Genomic DNA, 23611 nt, shown 5'->3' on the forward strand with positions numbered 1-23611 from the left:
GTTGGCACTCGACTCATACGTGGAATTGTTTTGGTTCATCTGGGCCGTCCCTGGTTGGGGATCACGTGCAGGGTCCAGGGGTGGTATGACGCATCATGGAAAGGGCGCATGACATTCTCCAGGTATTTCACATGAACCTTTTACTTTCCGTCCCTCTGCATTTCGGTCTGTGCATAACGGATCCTCCCCTATTACTGTTCCCTCATCTCCACTATCATCTGACGGGCCTGTACATTCGAAGGATAAGTCTCTCTCCCCGAATATTCCCTCATCTCCACTTGGGAACTCATTTCTTCGAAAAAAATTCCATATCCCGTCCACGTCACACGATGTGCCTTCGTCCTCTCACATCATTTATGCTTTGGCTCCAACTCCTTCTCACCACACACGACCCTCCCCGGGATGTCGAAAAAGCCTTACTCCTCCAAATTCGCCACTTGCTTCACCTACAAATTCTGTGGGTAGCGACTTGGATTTTCTTCTCCATCGGAAGACCCTCGACCTCCGAACTCTTACCATTCATAAACCCTCTGGCTCCTCATCCCCTCATATCAGCCCTACCTCTATGGGGAATATCACTGTCCGCCGAAAGCATAATCGGGACAGCCGACACTTCCATGGACGTGTTAGATCAAACCCTTTCACCTCATAAACTCTTGTTGAGATTCCTATCGATGTTGCTAATTCATCTCGGGCCCTTGGAGCACAGATGCCCACTCAGGGTTTCTCATGACTTTTATCCTATCCCTAAATATTCGGGGACTGGGGGCTGACCCGAAATTCCTGGCCCTCAAACAACTCTTTACTTCTTTCAATCCATATATCATTCTCCTGCAAGAGACCATGCACTCAGTCCCACTGTAATAAAATACTTCAGGAAGATGTTTCCGACGTGGCACATGGCTGCCACAGATGCTGTTGGTTTATCTGGTGGTCTGGTTGCAATATGGGACCCTCGATGGGTCAGGGTCAGGGCCTTCTCTTGTATTGTTGGTATCCTTCTTGATGGTTATATAAGAGGTCTCTTCGGATGCATACATATCCTAAACATGTATGCTCCATACAAGAATAAACCTGCTTTTTGGGATAAATTGATCTCATCTAGTATCTTTGAGATGGTGTCACTCATTATTGCGGGGGACATGAACTGCATGATTGGTATGGATGAGGTTTGGGGGCTCTCCAGGAAAATCGACTCGATGGCAGATGTGATCAAGGATATTATCATGGACTCAAATTTTGTGGATATATGTCCACCAAAAGTGGTTCCTACTTGGGACAATGGGCAGGCGGGGCGAGCATATATTGCAAAGCGATTGGATCGCTTTATTTTGCATGAACAGGTTGTGGAGTGCCTGGGCAATGTGCATTCGGTGGTGATCAATTGCCACATCTCAAATCATCGACCCATTTTGTTAAAATGGCACCGGGGGGAGTACAAAAAGGGTATCCCTTTTAAATTCAACCGGGTATGGTTGGAGGACCCGGACTTTAATGACCTTGTGCATTCTGTCTGGGCTTGTAACATGGATCGGTGGCTTTCACATATGGATCTTTTGCTGGAGAAGCTTGGTATACTTCGTGGGGAAGTAATAGCATGGCAGAAAAGGAAGAAAAATTCTTTGACAAAGGAACTACATGACATCAATGGAGAATTGGACACCATTGGGTCCCAGCTGGCTTCTCACGATCTACCAGAAGCCACTCGTTGCCGTATCAAAGAACTGGAACAAAAAAGGAAGCACATTCTATATATTGTTGAATCTACTCAGCGCCTCAAGAGCAGGGACATTTGGATTCGGGAGGGGGGCTGTAACATGAAATTCTTCCACATATATGTTAATCACAGACACAAAATTAATACTATCTGGAAGATACAAGATGCAGATGGGAATTTTGTTGGAAATAATACTAAGAGGGGGGGTGAATCAGTATTATCAAGTCAAATATTCCCTTTTTCAAATCCAGAAAATATACGCTACTTCAGTTAATTAAACTCGCGTATATACGCAACTATGTAGAAGGAAACCCGCGTATACAATGCAAACTTATAATTTACTTTATCTATCATATGTTGATTGATAATTTGTGTATCAGAATCAAATAACCAGTAACCAAAAATAGTAAAACAGAGCAAAAGAAAATCACACAAAAGAACACAAGATATAAGGTGGAAACCCAATGTGGGTGAAAACCACCTGCTACAATTCATCTCTATCTTCTTTTAATTAGAAACTTCTTTTACAATGTACTAGTGCAGTCCTTTACCAGTACGCAAGCTGCAACCTGCAGAGAGCCACAACCCTCTCTCGTTCTCCAGCTTCTCGTAGAAGGGAGCAACAACCCCCTTTGCTCTTGCACTAGCCAAGATACTAGTACATAGGTGCTGGCCTACAGAAGGCTACAACCTTCCTTTTCTTCCAGGGACCTCGTTTCATAAATTTTCAGACTGGATCCACATCAATCAAATATCAAGAATTTCTACATCAACCAATCACCTATTCATCACTCAAAACTGAATCAAAATAAACACTTCTCTGATAGCTGTACCCAGAACACAGTAACTGTAACCACACACCAATTCTGAACCCAGACCACTGCAGTAATAAACAGAAGTAGCTAGAACATAAATTAAGAGATGTACGTTACTTCACTGTTCAGAAACCTGCGTGTATACGCTTCTGTGTCAAAACCAACCTGCGTATACGCTTCTTCCCTTACCAAAACCGCGTGTATACGCGCCTTTGCTTCACTGAACCGGCGTATAGATCTATAAAGGATAATTCACTCTATCAAAAATTCAGACATTGATTAGCCCAGAGTATCTGATTTATAGATCAAGCATGCGCCACATATATCAGATCAAAATCATACCAAGATACTATCATTCAAGCCTTAAGATTATGACCCATCAATAGAACTTATCTTTCTCTTTGCGCTAAGGTTCCTCCTTCATTCAGATCCAGATCTACACCATAACCCCAATCACCAATATTTCAGATCTAACACTTATTAGATATTCAATTAATTCAGATGATACTTCGCCAAATGATCTCCTTCCCCTTTTATAGTCTTAGGCCTTTCACAATACCACGGTCCAAAACCATAATAAAACAATATCATGGACCCAATACTTGGGATCAACACTTCTGACGAGATACCATGGTCCAAAACCATAGGTTCAAATACCCAGGACTAACTACCACGGACCAAAGGTAAGTTCTCCAACATATACACGCTTTTCCTTGCGTGAAAGTGCGTGTATACGCATACGCGCCTTTGTAACATACAACATGCGTGTATACGCACCTTAGTCTAGTTGAACCTGTGTATATGTCTTTTCCTTCATTCTGAAAGCCTGAACTGAGATCTGTCACCAGAGAGAGTTGCCATCAAGGAAAACACCTGTGCCATAGCTCCAAACCTGTGCCATAATGCCAACAATCTCCCCCTTTGGACTTGATGGCAACCCCAAGATCCTCAAAGTCATTCTCCCCCTTTGTCATCAAGGGAAAAGGGTTGTGCTCCCCCTGAGTACATGCTGAAATCTCAGCCCTATTGTGCTGACCATGCTCCCCCTGACTGTAGGCAAGATCTGCAAAAAGATGTCCTTCAAGAAGAACCATGACTTATACATCATGAAAGACCTTCCTATCACCTAAAGACTCAATACATACATCCATCACCCAACCAAGTGGGGATCATCCACCCAACCAAGTGGGGATACATCAGAAATTTACATATGTCAACCAAGTACATTACATATTCATCCCAGGCATAGTGGGGAAACCAAAATAGGTCGTTACATGACCTTGACACTATAAAAGAGATACATGACATAGAGACGAAATATCTAGAGCAAGACTTATGAAAGTCACCAATAACTGATAGTAGCAGCATCTGTCAATCACCATTCAGATCAGTAACCAAGATTTCCTTCTGTTCTCCCTTTTCCTTTGTTCCACCTGAAACCAACAACAGTTGTGTACTAGAACCAAAAGCTTCTAAGATAATGTCAACAATGCATCATTAGAAGTTTATCTGCTCCCCTTGAACCTGTGCCGGATGGTCTCTGTCAGACCCATATCAGAATATCTTCAACCAGAGCCTGTCCCTACTGATATCCATCAAACCTCCATATACGCGACTGTCTCTGCACAAACCGGCGTATGTACGCGGATCCTCCTCAGGAAACTCGCGTACACCCATTTTTCTTTGAACAAACAAATTTTAACAGCAAGATGATGCATCAACTACTCCCATCTTCTGTCTGAGGTATTCAAAAGTTTCCCTGGGCAGTGGTTTGGTGAGAATATCAGCAACTTGTTCCTTAGAAGGAACATACTCCAATTTGACCTTTTGTTCCAACACTTGTTCCCGGAGAAAGTGATACTTGATCGGTATGTGCTTGGTCTTTGAATGCATGACTAGGTTCTTTGAAATGCTGATTGCACTTGTATTATCACATAAGATGGAGATAGGTGGTGTACAAGTGATTTGAAAATCCTGCAAGGTCTGCATCATCCAAAGGAGTTGAGTGCAGCAAGATGCAGCAGCCACATATTCCACTTCAGCTGTAGATAAAGCAATCAAACTCTGTTTCTTGCTAAACCAAGATACTAATCTGGAACCCATAAAGAATGCACCACCACTTGTGCTCTTCCTATCATCCACGCTTCCAGCCCAATCTGCATCTATATAAGCATGAAGTGTGAGATCTGTATCTCTAGGATACCATAAGCCATAGTTTTGAGTTCCTTGAAGGTACTTGAAGATTCTCTTAACTCCCTGAAGATGGGTTTCCTTAGGATTTGCTTGAAATCTTCCAACTATTCCCACTGCATGCATGATGTATGGTTGGGTACCTGTCAAATAAAGTAGACTTCCAATCATGGATCTGTAGGTTGGTTGATGCACTGCTGTTGATTCATCATTTTCACTAAGGTTGCATCCTGTAACCATAGGGGTACATACTGGTTTTGAATCTTCCATGCCATACTTCTTCAAAATCTGCTTGAGGTACTTGATTTGAGACAAAAAGATACCGCCTTCATTTTGTTGGATTTGCAATCCAAGAAAATATGTCAGTTCTCCAAGCAAGGACATTTCAAATTCTTTCTGCATTACCAAGGCAAAGATTTGACTCATAGATTCTTCATTGCTGCCAAAGATAATATCATCTACATACAGAACAAGTATTAGCAATTTGTCATTTTCAATTTTTATATAAAGATTGCTATCTGCTGATCCTTTTGAAAAACCTTGTTGATGAAGATATTTGTCCAAATGGTAGTACCAAGCCCTTGGAGCCTGTTTAAGACCATAGAGAGCCTTTTTTAGTCTGCATACAAGATTTGGATCATTCCCAAGAATGAAACCATCTGGTTGCTCAATGTACACTTCTTCTTCTAAGTCTCCATTCAGAAAGGCTGGTTTCACGTCCATTTGAAATACTTTGAACTTCTGAAAGCTAGAGTGAGCAAGGAACATTCTGATGGCCTCAAGTCTAGCAACGGGAGCAAAAGTTTCTTCAAAGTCTATTCCTTCTTGTTGAGCATACCCTTTACAGACAAGTTTGGCCTTGTTTCTAATCACTACCCATTTTCATTCTACTTATTTTTGAAGATCCATTTTGTCCCTATGACATTCTTATCTTTTGGTCTAGGAACCAACTCCCAAGTGTTATTCTTTTCGATATGCTCAAGTTCTTCATCCATTGCCTTGACCCATCATTCATCCTTGCATGCTTCTTTTACATTTTGTGGTTTAGTGGAGGAGAGCAAGGCAAAATAGCTTGAGGCTTCTGCAATTGTTCTTCTTGTTTGTATACCTGCCTCTTTCTGCCCCAAAATTTGAGATTCTGGATGATTCTTCTGAACGTACCTGGATGGAGTCTTCTCTTCTATCCTTATCTGTTCCTCTGGTGACTCTTGAGGTTCTTCTTCATCATTGTCTGATTTGAAGGATGGTCTTCACCCTCTTCGATATTTTCATAATTTACTTGTCTAGGAATGTTTCCTTCTTCATCAACCACTACATCAATGCTGTCAACAATTCTTCCAAGTCTTTATTGTAACACTTATATGCTTTTCTATGGGGAGAGTAACCAAGGAGAATTCCCTCATCTGCTCTAGGTTCAAACTTGCCAAGATGTTCATCATTATTCTTAATATAGCATTTGCTTCCAAAAATTTTGAAATGTTTTACTGAAGGAGTCTCACCATACCAGAGCTCATGAGGAGTTTGAGTGCTATTCACCCGAACATTTGTTTTGTTGAGAATGACAACCGCAGCAAATGCAGCTTCACCCCAAAAGGTTGCGAGAGTTCCAGACTCATCAAGCATAGCACGAGCCATTTGTTGGACCGTTCTATTCATCCTTTCCACTACTCCATTTTGCTGAGGAGTCCTAGCTGTATAGAATTCCCTTCTTATTCCATGTTCTTCACAAAAATCGAAAAATTCATTTGAACTCCCCACCTCCATCTGACCTGAGGCACTTAATTTTGTGATCTGATTTGTTTTCAACCAAGGCTTTGAAAGATTTGAATTTTTCGAAGGCTTCGTCTTTGTGCTTCATAAGTCCTATCCAAACCATCCTGGAGAAGTCGTCAATGAATAATATAAAGTATTCTTCTCCTCGAGGTGACCTTTTCCTAGATGGACCACATACATCTATACGGACTAGTTCAAGAGGCCTGCTAGTTGATCCTTCGTTCTCAGGGAAGTTAGTTCTGGTTTGCTTACCAAACTGACATGATTTGCATATTGTATTGTCTGGAATTCTGATGTCTGGAAGACCACGAACTGCCTGGTATTTGCATGCTTTCCTTATCTGTGAAAATCTTAGATGCCCCAACCTCCAGTGCCATAACTAGTGTTCATCATTCTTGCTCAAATAGCATTGTTGTTGTCCTTCTTCAAATATGTATAAATTATTTGGAGTTCTTATGCCTTTGATCATTGTTTTTCCTGTATCAAGATCACGAACACTACATCCATTTGATTGAAATATTACCTCAGTTCCTTAATCGCACATCTGACTGACACTTAGTAGATTATGCTTCAAGCCATCAACATCCTTTGACTTTTTCTTTCAACTGAACAATGCCTTTTCCTTTTATGACCGCAGGGGTATCATTTCCAAATGAAACTTTCTTTCCTTTTTCTAAAGCACTATATGATTGAAGTTTTTCTTTATCACCTGTCATATGCTTCGAACATCCACTGTTGATGTACCATTGATTTTCCTGTCTTTATGCATATAAAGCTATTCCACATCTTTCTGATTGCAGTTCCTTCATTCTCCATGTTCTGGCACTTGAGGTTTGTTCCTTCTGAGTTGTCTTCCGAAACCTGCTCCTGCATTCAGAATCTTCATGACCGAAGTTATTACAAATAGAACATTCAATTTCATTTTCAATGGCGGAAAAGTTATTATAGGTCCTTTTCGTGATTCCAGTCATACTTCTTTGTTTTTGAGCTTCTCTAGTCATGATTGTCTTATAGGCAACACATTGAGCTGCTTTGTGGCCAAAGTTATGGCAAGAGAAACATTGGCCATTGAAGAAACTCCTACAATTATCAAATCTACCACCCAAATGATTGTAGTTTCTATCCATTCTTGAGGCAAATTGAGAAGATTTTACCTGTGACTGGTTGTAGCTTTTTTTCATCCTTAAGATGGATTGCCCCTGATTTACTTGGTAGTCTTTGTTTATTCTTGATGTAAATCGTCCTTGTTTTACCTGGTGATCTCCATTGGGCTTTTGCTCATTCCTCCTTGCTGCATCAAGATAACTTTTTGATGTGGATGGTTTCTGCGCTTGAGATGCTTCTTCATTGTATCCTAGACCTGTCTTGATTAGTGGGGAACACTGCACATTGATAATCTCATCTAGAGTTTCAGAACCTTTAACAAATCTAAGATTAAGAGCTTTAGTTTTCTCAATCTCTCTTCTAAGCCCCACAATTTCACATTCCAATTTTTCATGATGTTTTTCCCTTTCAGCCAGTTGACATTGCAGAGAATCAATAATCACATTTATCTCTTCTAAACAAATTTTGAGTTTAGAAATCTCTTCATAAAAACCTTCTTCATCTATAGCATCCATGTAATCATCATCTTCAAAAGCCATTAAAAGTTTATAATTATTACCTCATTCATCTTCATCACTATTTGAAAGTCCATCACTATCTTCATGAGTGTAATAGCTTTTCTTATTTGCATTCTGTTTCTTGTTCCATCTAACAGGTTCCTTCCCCTTGTCAATCTTATCCTTATGAGGACATTTGGCAGCATAGTGACCGACTCTTCCACAAGCAAAGCATTTGAAAGGTAACTTACCTCTGAATCTTCCAGTACCCCGTTGAAGGTTCTTGACAAAATTTGATTCCTCCTCTTCTTTTGACATGTGTCCTGACTCATAGTAATCTCCTTTGCCTGAAGCCTTGAAGGCAGCTTCTCTCCTGTCTGATGGTCCTCCTTTCCTCATTTCATAAGCAGTCAGAATTCTGTGCAGCTGAGACATGGTAAGGTTTCGTAGATTCTCTTTTTCTTCTATTGCAGAAACTTTAGATTCAAACCTAGGGGACAAAGATCTTAGGACCTTTTCAACCACAACAGCCTCTTTTATTTCTTCACCCAAATTTTTCATACAATTAAAAATCTCATCTACATGTAGGAAATAGTTAGCTACACTTTCATCACTGTGCATTCTAAGATTTTCATACTGAATTCTAAGAGTTTGAAGTTTTGTGCGTTTTACCTGTTCATCTCCTTCATAGCTCAGAACAATCTTGTCCCATATTTCTTTTGCGGATTTATACTGCATAACCTAGACGAATTCTGATTGAGATAGACATCCTAATAGGGTATTGACAGCCTTTGCATTTGTTTCATATTTCTTCTTCTCAGCAGGATTTGTAGGAGTTGCTGATGGAAAGGTGTACCCTGTATCTATGATATCCGAGACTTCTGTACCAAGAGATTGAAGATAGGCAGTAACTCTTACCTTCCAATATATGAAGTTTGTCCCATCAAAAATCGGTGGCCTGATAGATGCTTCTCTCTCGTAGTTGCTCATGATGATGGATCTTCCTTTAAGCGGTTAGGCTTCTTCAGAAGGACCTGCTCTGATACCAATTGTTGGAAATAATACTGAGAGGGGGGGTGAATCAGTATTATCAAGTCAAATATTCCCTTTTTCAAATCCAGAAAATATACGCTACTTCAGTTAATTAAACTCGTGTATATACGCAACTATGTAGAAGGAAACCCGCATATACAATGAAGACTTATAATTTACTTTATCTATCAGATGTTGATTGTTAATCTGTGTATCAGAATCAAATAACCAGTAACCAGAAACAGTAAAACAGAGCAAAAGACAATCACACACAAGAACACAAGATATAAGGTGGAAACCCAATGTGGGTGAAAACCACTTGCTGCAATTCGTCTCTATCTTCTTTTAATTAGAAACTTCTTTTACAATGTACCGGTGCAGTCCTTTACCAATACGCAGGCTGCAACCCGCAGAGAGCTACAACCCTCTCTTGTTCTCAAGCTTCTTCCTGGAAGGGAGCAACAACCCCCTTTTCTCTTGCACTAGCCAAGATACTAGTACGTAGGTGCTGGCCTACAGAAGGCTACAACCTTCCTTTTCTTCCATGGACCTCATTTCATAAATTTTCAGACTGGATCCACATCAATCAAATATGAAGAATTTCTGCATCAACCAATCACCTATTCATCACTCAAAACTGAATCAAAATAAACACTTCTCTGACAGTTATACCCATAACACAGTAACTGTAACCACACACCAATTCTGAACCCAGACCACTGCAGTAATAAACATAAGCATCTAGAACATAAATTAAGAGATGTACGCTACTTCACTGTTCAGAAACCTGCGTGTATACGCTTCTGTGTCAAAACCAACCTGCTTATACGCTTCTTTCCCTTACCAAAACCGCGTGTATACGCGCCTTTGCTTCACTGAATCGGCGTATAGATCTATAAAGGATAATTCACTCTATCAAAAATTCAGACACTGATTAGCCCAGAGTATCTGATTTATAGATTAAGCATGCGCCACATATATCATATCAAAATCATACCAAGATACTATCATTCAAGCCTTAAGATTATGACCCATCAATAGAACTTATCTTTCTCTGTGCGCTAAGGTTCCTCCTTCATTCAGATCCAGATCTGCACCATAACCCAAATCACCAATATTTAAGATCTAGCACTTATTAGATATTCAATTAATTCACATGATACTTTGCCAAATGATCTCCTTCCCCTTTTATAGTCTTATGCCTTTCACAATACCACGGTCCAAAACCATAATAAAACAATATCATGGACCCAATACTTGGGATCAACACTTCTGACGAGATACCATGGTCCAAAACCATAGGTTCAAATACCCAGGACTAACTACCATGGACCAAAGGTAAGTTCTCCAACATATACGCGCTTTTCCTTACGTGAAAGTGCGTGTATATGCATACGCGCCTTTATAACGTCCAACACGCATGTATATGCGCCTTAGTCTTGGTGAACCTACGTATTTGTCTTTTCCTTCATTCTGAAAGCCTGAACTGAGATCTGTCACCAGAGGGAGTTGCCATCAAGGACAACACCTGTGCCATAGCTCCAAATCTGTGCCATAATGCCAACAAATTTATGTCAGTCACAATCTGAGATTTGCAATGCTGCTATATCACATTTCCGAGGTGCCTACAGTGGGGCAAATGAGATATATGCTGAGGATTTGAATTGGGGGATTGAATTATATCCTAACATGTTTGATGCTGATGCAAACACTGAACTTTTCAAAGCTGTCAACGAGGATGAGCTTCTAGCAGTGTTAAAATCATTTAAGGCCAACAAAAGCCTAAGGCCAGATGGGTGGGTGGTGGAACTTTTCTCCCATTTTTTTGAACTTTTCAAACAGAACCTACTTGACATGGTCGAGGAGTCAAGAACACGGGGATATATACACACACATGAATTCCACTTATATCGCTCTCATTCTGAAGAAGTCCCCTGCAAATACTTTCTCTGATTTTCGACCCATATCTCTCTGTAATATTATTTACAAGGTCATATCCAAAACCATTGCGACTCGAATGAAGACTACCCTGTCCCGCTATATTACCCCTGAGCAATTCGGGTTTCTTCAAAACCGGCAAATCCATGATGTCGTTGCCATTGCCCAGGAGTGCATACACTCAATTCATACTAAAAAGCTAAATGCTGCCATTATGAAGGTGGATCTGCAAAAAGCATATGACTGCCTGGACTAGGGATATCTCAGACTTGTCTTACATAAAATTGGTATACAAACTAGGGCAATGGAGTGGATTATGGCATGAGTCACGAATATCAATTATGTTGTCATCATCAACAGTTTCCCCACGAATTTTTTCAGAGCTAGAAGGGGTCTTCGTCAGGGTTGTTCTTTGTCGCCACCCCTATTTATCCCGGCAATGGATGGTTTGAGCCTTCATATTAAAAAAAGCAGTGGTTGATGGCCAGTTCTTGGCTTTGCACATGGGGAATGAGATTGATATTTCTCATAGTTTTTTTGTGGACGATGTTCTAATTATGGGGATGCTTAATCGATTTGCATGGTTGATTTTATTTCACATTTTTTCAAAATTTGCACGTGCTACCGAGCTCTATATGAATCTCTAGAAATCTATAATTTATCATAATATGTGTAATATGGAGACTGTTGAGTATATAAAGGGTATTTTTGGAGTGGCTGCGGACCAAATGCACAATGGTATGAAATACCTGGGGTTCCATATCAAGCCGTGTGGATATAAGGTGGCGGATTGGATGTGGATTGCTGATCATTTCTTCAAAAGAATATCGGGTTGGGAGTATAGATGCCTATCTTTGGGTGGCCGTGTCATTCTGGTACAATTAGTTCTGCTGCAGTTGAGTGTATATTGGGCACATCTCTACCATATTCCCATATCTATTATGAAATGTCTTGAGCGGATTATGGCTAAGTTCATATGTGCGGGTAATAGGGACAAATTTAAATTTCATTTGACCTCGATGGCGCAAATTTCATTCCCAAAACGCATGGGTGGATGGGGCATTCTGGACATGAGACGTTTTGGTTGGGCTTTATTGCTCAAATCGTTATGGAGGGGGATCTTTGGTGAAGGATCTTGGGGTAAGATCATCAAGGAAAAATACCAAAAGGATCTGGATTTCCGCATATGGTATCGCAGAAAATCCATTGGCATCCCCTCGGGATCAGCCATTTGGAATAGTTTCAGGAAGATTGATAAACTTTTCCTACAGAACCTTTTTTGGTGCATGGGGTCGGGGAGCAACATTATTATTGGATCAGATCACTTACTGGGCTATGGGGAGGTACATCATATCCCGGAGGCTTTTATCAGCTACTTAAATGGCCGTGGGATTTTTTTCTGGAGTCAAGTCATCAACACATGGAGGGGATCATGTCCTTCCTAGAAGACGGCTTGCAAGCTAGGTTTGGAAATCCAAATGGCATTGGTATGGGAACGAATTCGTGCGCACTTAAATTTCCTTGGTATTTGTCGTGAGGAAACAAAAACCGGCTTATATGGTCTGGGAAGATGAAAGGAGGAAACATTAGGGTCGAAAATGCATACAACAATCTCTGCAGTAGGGTGTCCCGACATGAGTACATGGGGAATTTTTACAAATTTTGGAAAACAAACATTCCCAACAAAATTATTCTCTTCTTCTGGTTGGTATGTCACAACAAGAATCTCTCTTGGGATAATCTTCAGAAGCGGAACTGACATGGGTGTTGGCATTATGGCTAAAGTGTTGTCCTTGATGGCAACCCATTCAGGTGATAGATCACAGTACTTCAAGTCAGCAGCAGAGATTGATGATCAGCTATCAAATATTGAAGAAAATAAGGGGTACGCAGGTACACCTTACATAAGGTGCGTACACGCAGGTCGGAGTTACATAGAGTGCGTACATACCCGCAGGTCAGCCGTTCAGGAGGTGCGTACCCCCAGTGCACACATTTCAAGGCAAAGAAATTCACATGTGGGGTTTTCTTATGTTTTACTCTTGGTATTTAGCCGACGGTATTGGGTTATTATGGTGTCGACTCGTGGTATTGATCCATGTTTTAAGGAAGAGCTTTCCTATATAAAGCAAAGGAGATCATTTGGCTTGAGCATGTTTTTGGTTGAATATCTTATGAGGGCTAGATCTGGTCTAGATCTAAAGAAGGCGAATCTACTGATGGACCGAGATCTCTTCGGCGCATGTTCAGATCTGTAGATCTGACTGTCTGGGTTATTTCTGAAGTCTTGAAATCATCTATGCCCGAAGGTACGCAGGTACAGTGAGAGAAAAGTGCGTACATACGCAGGAACGAAGCGTTTCAGGTGCGCCGGTACGCAGGCACAGAAGGGTTTCAGGTGCGCCGGTACGCAGGCACAGAAGGGTTTCAGGTGCGCCGGTACGCAGGCACAGAAGGGTTTCAGGTGCGCCGGTACGCAGGCACAGAAGGGTTGCAGGTGCGCCGGTACGCAGGCACAGAAGGGTTGCAGGTGCGGAGGTCCGCAGGTAGTTCAATGGACTCAGAGCGAGGTACGCAGGCTAGCAGTTGAGCAGGGTGCGTACATAAGTAGGCTAGCAGTTGAGCAGGGTGTGTACTGTAAGCAGGCAAGCAGTTGAGCAGGGTGAGTACTGTAAGCAGGCCAGTAGTTGAGCAGGGTGCTTACGTAAGCAGGCGAGCAGTTGAGCAGGGTGCTTGCTTCTCTTAAAATCTTTGTTTATCATTGTTGTGTTCTGGGTTTGGTCCTATTATTGTTGATCTGGTTACTACAGTTGACTGGGTGATTCTCTTATACTTGATGATTATTTGATGCTTATGGATCCAGTTTGAAAATTTATGAAAAGTGGTCCTTGTAAGAAAAGAAGTAGGGGGTTGTAGCTCCCTTCCAGGAGAGACTGGAAAACGAGAGAGAGAGTTGTAGCTCTTTGCAGGTTGCAGCCTGCGTACTGGTAAAGGACTGCACCAGTACAAAACCATTGTAAAAGGAGTTTCTAATTTGAAAGAAGATAGAGACATATTGCAGCAGGTGGTTTTCACCCACATTGGGTTTCCACCTTACATCTTGTGTTCTTTGGTGTGACTATCTGTTTTCTTTTGTTCATGCTCATTATTTTATGGTACTGACATGCAAAAATAATTCAAAGAACAAATAAAGAAGATTTATTAAAAGAATTAGATAATACTGATTCACCCCCCCTCTCAGTATTATTTCCAACAATTGGTATCAGAGCAGGTCCTTCAGAGAAGCTTGATTGCTTGAAGGTAGATCGTTCATCATGAGCAACTACGAGAGAGAAGCATCAATCAGGCCACCAGTTTTTGATGGGACAAACTTCAATTATTGGAAGGTAAGAGTTACTGCCTATCTTCAATCTCTTGGTACAGAAGTTTGGGACATCGTAGAGACAGGCTACGCTTTTCCTTCAGCTACTCCTACAGATGCAGCCGAGAAAAAGAAGTATGAAACAAATGCAAAAGCAGTCAGTACTCTATTAGGATGTATATCTCAATCAGAATTCATGAAGGTAATGCACTATAAATCCGCAAAAGAGATATGGGACAAAATTGTCACGAGCTATGAAGGAGATGAACAGGTAAAGCGTGCTAAACTTCAAACTCTCAGAATTCAGTATGAGACTCTCAAAATGTATAATGATGAAAGTGTGGCTAACTATTTTCTTCGAGTAGATGAGGTTGTTAACTGTATGAAAAATTTGGGTGAAGAAATAAAAGAGGCTATTGTGGTTGAAAAAGTTCTAAGATCATTGTCCCCCAAGTTTGAATCTAAAGTATCTGCAATAGAAGAAAAGGAAAATCTACGAATTCTTACTATGTCTCAGCTACATGGAATTCTAACTGCTTATGAAATGAGAAAGGGAGGTCCATCAGACAGAAGAGAAGCTGCTTTCAAGGCATCAGGCAAAGGAGATTATTATGAAGCGAGCCATGCCCCAGAAGAAGAGGAAGAAGAATCAAATTTTGTCAGAAATATTCAAAGGGGTTCTGGAAGGTTCAGAGGTAAGTTACCTTTTAAATGCTTTGCTTGTGGAAGAGTAGGTCATTATGCTGCAAAATGTCCTTATAAGGATAAAGGAAAGGAACCTGCTAGATGGAACAAGAAACAGAATGCAAATAAGAAAAGCTACTACACTCATGAAGATAGTGATGGTCTATCAAACAGTGATGAAGATGAACAAGGTAATGAATATAAGTTGTTAATGGCATTTGAAGATGATGATTATATGGATGCTATAGATGTGGATAACCTTTATGATGAAATTACTAGACTCAAGAGATGTATAGAAGAAAAGAACATGATCATTGATACTCTACAATTTCAAATTGATGAAAAGGAAAAACATCTTGAAAAATTAGAAGGTGAAATTGTTGGTCTTAGAAAAGAGATTGAAAAAACAAAAGCTATTAATCTCAAGTTTGTCAAAGGATCTGAAACTTTGGATGAGATTATCAATGTGCAGCGGTCTCCACTAAACAAGACAGGTCTGGGCTATAATGGAGAAACTTCTCAAGCATCCACCTCAAAAAGTTATCTTGATGCAGCAAGAAGAAATGAGCAAAAGTACAATGAAGATCATCAGGTAAAGCAGGGACGAATTACAAACAGAAACTATCAGGGGAAATCCATCTTAAGGGTGAACAAAAGCTACAACCAGCCACAGGTAAAATCTTCTCAATTTGGTTCAAGAATAGATGACAATAGAAATTACAATCAATTGGCTGGTAGATTCGATAACCGCAGAAGTTTCTTCAATGGACAATGCTTTTCTTGCCATAACTTTGGTCACAAAGCAGCTCAATGTGTTGCATATAAAACGATCATGACTAGGGAAGCTCAAAAACAAAGAAGTATGACGGGGATTACAAAAAGGACCTATAACAACTTTTCGGTTCTTGAAAATGAAGTTGAATGTTCTATTTGCAATAACTTTGGTCATGAATACTCTGAATGCAGGAGCAGGTTTCAGCAGAAAAAGGAACAAGCCTCAAGCACCAAAACATGGAGAATAAAGGAACCTCAAACATAAAGATGTGGGATAGCTTTTTATGCAGAGGGACAAGAAAATCTATGGTACATTGACAGTGGATGTTCGAAGCATATGACAGGTGATAAAGAAAAACTTGAATCTTATTCTACTCTAGAAAAGGGAAAGAAAGTCTCTTTTGGAAATGATACTCCTGCAACTATAAAAGGAAAAGGCATTGCTCAGTTAAAAGAAAAGGTCAAGGCTGGAAATGTTTTGTATGTTGATGGATTGAAGCATAATCTTCTAAGTGTCAGCCAGATGTGTGATCAAAGAACCGAGGTTATATTCAGATCAAATGGATGTCTTGTTCGTGATCTTGATACAGGTAAAACAGTGATCAAAGGCAAAAGAACTCCAAATAATCTGTACATATTTGAAGAAGGACAACAACAATGCTATCTGAGCAAGGATGATGAGCACTGGTTATGGCATCGGAGGTTGGGACATCTAAGCTTTTCACAAATAAGGAAAGCATGCAAATATCAGGCAGTTCGCGATCTTCCAGATATCAAAATTCCTGACAACACCATATGCAAATCATGTCAGTTTGGAAAACAAACCAGAACTAACTTTCCAGAGAAAGAAGGATCAGCTAGCATGCCTCTTGAGCTAGTACATATAGATACATGCGGTCCTTTCAGGAAAAGAACACCTCGAGGAGAAGAATACTTGATATTATTCATTGACGATTTCTCCAGGTTTGTCTGGTTAGGACTTATGAAGCACAAAGATGAAGCATTCGAAAAATTCAAATCCTTCAAAGCCTTGGTTGAAAATGAATCAGGTCACAAAATTAAGTGCCTCAGATCCGACAGAGGTGGGGAATTTACTTCAAATGAATTTTTCGATTTCTGTGAAGAACATGGGATAAGAAGAGAATTCTCTACAGCAAGAGCTCCTCAGCAAAATGGAGTTGTGGAAAGAATGAACAGAACAGTCCAACAAATGGCTCGTGCTATGCTTGATGAGTCAGGAACTCCCGCAACTTTCTGGGGTGAAGCTGCACATGCTGCAGTTGTTATTCTCAACAAAATAAATGTCCGGGTGAACAGCACTCAAACTCCTCATGAGCTTTGGAGTGGTAGGACTCCTTCAGTAAAGCACTTCAAAATCTTTGGGAGCAAATGCTATATCAAGAATACTGATGAGCAGCTTGGCAAACTTGAACCTAGAGCAGATGAAGGCATTCTTCTTGGTTACTCTCCACATAGCAAAGCATACAAATGCTACAATAAAAGACTTGGCAGAATTGTTGACAGCATTGATGTAGTGGTTGATGAGAAGGGATACATTCCTAGGCAAGTACATCATGAAGACATCGAAGAAGATGAAGGCTACCCCCATCGACAGAATGATGAAGAAGAAGAACCTCAAGAAGAACCTCAAGAAGAACCAGAGGAGCAAACAAGAATAGAAGAAAAGACTCCATCCAGATATGTTCAGAAGAACCATCCAGAATCTCAGATTATGGGGCAGAAAGAAGCAGGTGTACAAACAAGAAGAACAGTTGCAGAAGCTTCAAGCTATTTGGCATTACTCTCCTCTACTGAACCACAAAATGTGAAAGAGGCATGCAAAGATGAATGTTGGGTGAAAGCAATGGACGAAGAACTTGAGCAGATCGAAAAGAACAACACTTGGGAGCTGGTTCCTAGACCAAAACATAAGAATGTTATCGGGACAAAATGGGTCTTCAAAAACAAATTGAATGAAAATGGAGAAGTAATTAGAAACAAAGCCAGACTTGTTTGTAAAGGGTATGCGCAGCAAGAAGGAATAGACTTTGAAGAAACCTTTGCTCCTGTTGCAAGACTTGAGGCCATCCGAATGTTCCTTGCTCTCTCAAGTTTTCAAAACTTCAAAGTATTTCAAATGGACGTGAAATCAGCCTTTCTGAATGGAGACTTGGAAGAAGAAGTGTACATTGAACAGCCAGATGGGTTCATTCTTGGAAATGATCCAAATCTTGTATGCAGATTGAAAAAGGCTCTCTATGGTCTCAAACAAGCTCCAAGGGCTTGGTACTACCGTTTGGACAAATATCTTCATCAACAAGGCTTTTCAAAAGGATCGGCAGATAGCAATCTTTATATAAAAGTTGAAAATGACAAATTGCTAATACTTGTTGTGTATGTAGATGACATTATTTTTGGGAGCAATGAAGAAGCTATGAGTCAAAACTTTGCCTTGGTCATGCAGAAAGAATTTGAAATGTCCTTGCTAGGAGAACTGACATATTTCCTTGGTTTGCAAATCCAACAAAAAGAAGGAGGAATCTTTTTATCTCAAACCAAGTATCTCAAACAGATTTTGAAGAAATACGGTATGGAAGATGCAAAACCAGTATGTACTCCCATGGTCACAAGATGTAGCCTCAGTGCAAATGATGAATCTGCAGCAGTACATCAACCAACCTACATATCTATGATTGGAAGTTTACTTTATTTGACAGGTACCCGCCCAGACATCATGCATGCAGTTGGAATAGTTGGAAGATTTCAGGCAAACTCGAAGGAGACTCATCTTCAGGCAGTGAAGAGAATTTTCAAATATCTTCAAGTGACTCAAAATTATGGCTTATGGTATCCTAGAGATACAGATCTTACACTTCATGCTTATACAGATGCAGATTGGGCCGGAAGCGTGGATGACAGGAAAAGCACAAGTGGTGGTGCGTTCTTTATGGGTTCCAGACTGGTATCTTGGTTCAGCAAGAAACAGAGTTCGATTGCCTTGTCTACAGCTGAAGCGGAATATGTTGCTGCTGCATCTTGTTGCACCCAACTCCTTTGGATGATGCAGACTTTGCAGGATTTTCAAATCACTTGTACACCACCAATCCCCATCTTATGTGATAACACAAGTGCAATCAGCATCTCAAAGAATCCTGTTATGCATTCAAAAACCAAGCACATACCAATCAAGTATCATTTTCTCCGGGAACAAGTGCTTGAACAGAAGGTCAAGTTGGAGTATGTTCCTTCTAAGGAACAAGTTGCTGATATTCTCACCAAACCATTGCCCAGAGACACTTTTGAATACCTCAGGCAAAAGCTGGGGGTTGTTGATGCATCATCTTATTGCTGAACCTCTTCTGATTGATGGTACAGGTTCAGGGGGAGCATATAATGCATTGTTGGCATTATGGAGGATGTGCAGAAGGAGATCTTGGAAGTAGCTACAATATGTCTCTATCTCTTTCATGGTGGATTATGGTTCTTCGTTGCAAATCTGGTTCATATTCAGGGGGAGCATGTTCTTAGGGGGAGCATAACCCTTTGCCCTTGATGTCAAAGGGGGAGAATGAAGCTGATGTTTTGAGGATTGCCATCAAGTCCAAAGGGGGAGATTGTTGGCATTATGGCTAAAGTGTTGTCCTTGATGGCAACCCATTCAGGTGATAGATCACAGTACTTCAAGTCAGCAGCAGAGATTGATGATCAACTATCAAATATTGAAGAAAATAAGGGGTACGCAGGTACACATTACATAAGGTGCGTACACGCAGGTCGGAGTTACATAGAGTGCGTACATACCCGCAGGTCAGCCGTTCAGGAGGTGCGTACCCCCAGTGCACACATTTCAAGGCAAAGAAATTCACATGTGGGGTTTTCTTATGTTTTACTCTTGGTATTTAGCCGACGGTATTGGGTTATTATGGTGTCGGCTCGTGGTATTGATCCATGTTTTAAGGAAGAGCTTTCCTATATAAAGCAAAGGAGATCATTTGGCTTGAGCATGTTTTTGGTTGAATATCTTATGAGGGCTAGATCTGGTCTAGATCTAAAGAAGGCGAATCTACTGATGGACCGAGTTCTCTTCGGCGCATGTTCAGATCTGTAGATCTGACTGTCTGGGTTATTTCTGAAGTCTTGAAATCATCTATGCCCGAAGGTACGCAGGTACAGTGAGAGAAAAGTGTGTACATACGCAGGAACGAAGCGTTTCAGGTACGCAGGCACAAAAGGGTTTCAGGTGCGCCGGTACGCAGGCACAGAAGGGTTTCAGGTGCGCCGGTACGCAGGCACAAAAGGGTTTCAGGTGCGCCGGTACGCAGGCACAGAAGGGTTGTAGGTGCGCTGGTACGCAGGCACAGAAGGGTTGCAGGTGCGGAGGTCCGCAGGCAATTCAATGGACTCAGAGCGAGGTACGCAGGCTAGCAGTTGAGCAGGGTGCGTACATAAGCAGGCTAGCAGTTGAGCAGGGTGCGTACTGTAAGCAGGCAAGCAGTTGAGCAGGGTGAGTACTGTAAGCAGGCCAGCAGTTGAGCAGGGTGCTTACGTAAGCAGGCGAGCAGTTGAACAGGGTGCTTACTTCTCTTAAAATCTTTGTTTATCATTGTTGTGTTCTGGGTTTGGTCCTATTATTGTTGATCTGGTTACTACAGTTGACTGGGTGATTCTCTTATACTTGATGATTATTTGATGCTTATGGATCCAGTTTGAAAATTTATGAAAAGTGGTCCTTGTAAGAAAAGAAGTAGGGGGTTGTAGCTCCCTTCCAGGAGAGACTGGAAAACGAGAGAGAGAGTTGTAGCTCTCTGCAGGTTGCAGCCTGCGTACTGGTAAAGGACTGCACCAGTACAAAACCATTGTAAAAGGAGTTTCTAATTTGAAAGAAGATAGAGACATATTGCAACAGGTGGTTTTCACCCACATTGGGTTTCCACCTTACATCTTGTGTTCTTTGGTGTGACTATCTGTTTTCTTTTGTTCATGCTCATTATTTTATGGTACTGACATGCAAAAATAATTCAAAGAACAAATAAAGAAGATTTATTAAAAGAATTAGATAATACTGATTCACCCCCCCTCTCAATATTATTTCCAACAATGGGCCGAGCATCTGTGTCATTTGCAGGAACGCGGAGGAGAATAATGTACATATGTTCCTGAAGTGCCCCTACACAGTCCAGGTATGGAAAAAAATGGCACATAAAATTGGTTTCCCATTTATCAGTTTTGACAATATCCAGAATTGCATGATATGGTGGAGCACATAGAAAACTTATTGGAGATGTATTCCTCCTACCCTATTCTGGATGATCTGGAAATGGCGAAATAGGAGAATTTTTTAGAATTCGCAGCACAGTTTTAGTTTGGTTTATGAGCATACTATCTCCTATCATGCTATGGTTCTTCCACTTGACAATGGTCCTGACCGAGAACCACGAAAGAAAACATGCTCGGAAATGATATACCCGGTTGGTTTTTTTGACGGGGCAGCCCAGAAGAACATATGTGGATGCGGATTTTGGATTGGGATATCCAAAGATCATGAATTTTGTGTACATTGGCAGGCCGACACAGGTTCGAATACAAAGGCAGAAGCAATGGCTCTATGGGGTCTGTTATGGTTTTCACACTTTCTCAATATTCCTGAGATTCATATTTTTGGTGATTCAAAAACCATTGTTCAGCACATTCTCAGTGATGCTAATATTGAACAACATACTCTCGGAGGATGGCTAAAAGTTGATAACTTATGGACATTGTTATGAAATTCCTCGATTAAGCATATAAGCACGGATTTCAATCAACAGGCTGATCGATTATCAAAGGATAGTCTGCTTGCTCACATGGATTGCATGCACATTATGGTCCAGATGGGAGATAATGGTATAAGTGTCCTCAGACACGTAATTTTATTAATCAAAAAAAATAATTACATAATTGATTTTGCAAGAGTTTACACCCGAACATCCAAACACTCTTGCAATGAGCTATTTATAAGCTCCATGTCCTAACTACCTCTAATTATGGATCACTTATTAAATAACAAGTGTCCATTTACAATAAATGCTATTCAAACAACTAGCTAATAAATCTCCTAAAATAGAGCCTAAGATACAATACATTTGGAGAGTCATATCTAGTTACAACAATATACTAATTCTAAATAATTAAACATAATAATTATTAATTTAATATCTTAAATTAATAATTATTTTATTCTAATTTTATAACCTATGATAAGATTGTATTTTTGGATCATCTAACATTCCCCCCTATGATCCAAAAATATATTACAATAGATACCAAGTTCATCCCTAAACTTAGTAAATTTTATTCTGCCAAGCGGTTTCGTGAAAATGTCAGAGATCTGATCTTCGGAAGGACAACAAACTGGCTTGAGGACATCTTTGGCAATGAGAGATCTGATATGATGATACTTGGTGTCCACATGCTTTGTCTTTGAATGAAAAACTGGGTTCTTGGCAAGTTTGATGGTTGACTCGCTGTCAATGAATAATGATGTAGCTTCTATCTGAGAGATGCCCAAGTCCTGCAAAATTCTGCGCAACCAAACAATTTCACATGATGCTTCCCATGCTGAAATGTACTCTGCTTCTGCTGAAGAGGTGGCCATTGTAGCTTGTTTCTTACAACTCCAAGATACTGCTGCTAACCCCATGTTCATTAAATAACATGATGTTTATCCTCGATCATCAATACTCCCAGCAAAGTTGGCATCGGAATATCCACCAAGTACAAAATTTTTAGCCTTTGTGTAAAGAAGACCAAAATATTTTATTCCTTGGATATATTGAAGAACTCTTTTAGCTGCATTCCAGTGGCTGTCTCATGGTTCCTGCATAAAACGTGAAAGAATACTGACTGCATAAGATAGATCAGGACGAGTATTTGTCAAATAAATCAAGCTGCCAATCAACTGTCTGTAAGGTGTATTGTCCACCTTTCCCCCCTTCAAATTTTGAAAGTTTCAAGTTTTGCTCCATGGGGGTGAGAAAGGGCTTGCAATCCTGCATGTCAAATCGCTGAAGAACCTTTGCTGCATACTTACTCTGAGAAATGAAAATATGATGTGGACGTTGGAAGACTTCAACTCCAAGATAGTAGTGAAGTAATCCCAAATCTGTCATCTTAAAACCTGCATGCAATTCCTTTTTCACCTGTGCAATATGATCATCATGGTTGCCAGTAATGATCAAATCATCTACATACACAACAAGAATTACCAGATATTTTCCCTGTTGTCACACATACAAAGTATCATCAGATTCACTTCGTGGAAAACCAACTTTCTTAAGGTATTCATCCATCTTTGCATATCAAGCTCGGGGAGCTTGTTTTAATCCATATAAATCCTTGATCAATTTGCAGACTTTATGTTCTTGTCCTTCAATTTCAAAACCTGGCGGTTGGGTCATATACACTTCCTCCTGTAAATCTCCATTGAGAAAAGCACTTGTCACATCCATTTGATGAATTTTCCATCCTTTCTGAGCGGCCAATGCAAGTGTTAATCGGATGGTGTTCCATTTCGTTGTAGGAGCAAATGTCTCCTCATAATCAATGCCTTCCTACTGCGCAAAACCTTTTGCGACAAGTCGTGCTTTATACTTTTCAAGTTCGCCCTTTTGATTATACTTAATTCTGTAAACCCATTTGCATCCTATGGGTTTAACATTTGATGGACAATCAACAAGTTTCCATGTGT

The 23611-nt window shown here is 40.5% G+C and overlaps 1 protein-coding gene across 1 annotated transcript; it reads left to right on the top strand.

The window, feature by feature from the left end:
- Positions 1-899: 899 nt before the first annotated feature.
- Positions 900-21650, top strand: LOC149167908 (uncharacterized). The gene is made up of 4 exons (XM_089430627.1): positions 900-1898; positions 10707-10924; positions 21011-21065; positions 21450-21650. The coding sequence occupies exons 1-4, from the start codon at positions 900-902 to the stop codon at positions 21648-21650; spliced, it is 1473 nt and encodes a 490-aa protein (XP_089286753.1).
- The last annotated feature ends 1961 nt before the right edge of the window (positions 21651-23611 follow it).

This window comes from Pinus tabuliformis, chromosome 5_1 (genome assembly GCF_031772625.1).
Source record: "Pinus tabuliformis cultivar Carrire ecotype Pingquan chromosome 5_1, CPIR1, whole genome shotgun sequence".
NCBI lineage: Eukaryota > Viridiplantae > Streptophyta > Pinopsida > Pinales > Pinaceae > Pinus > Pinus tabuliformis.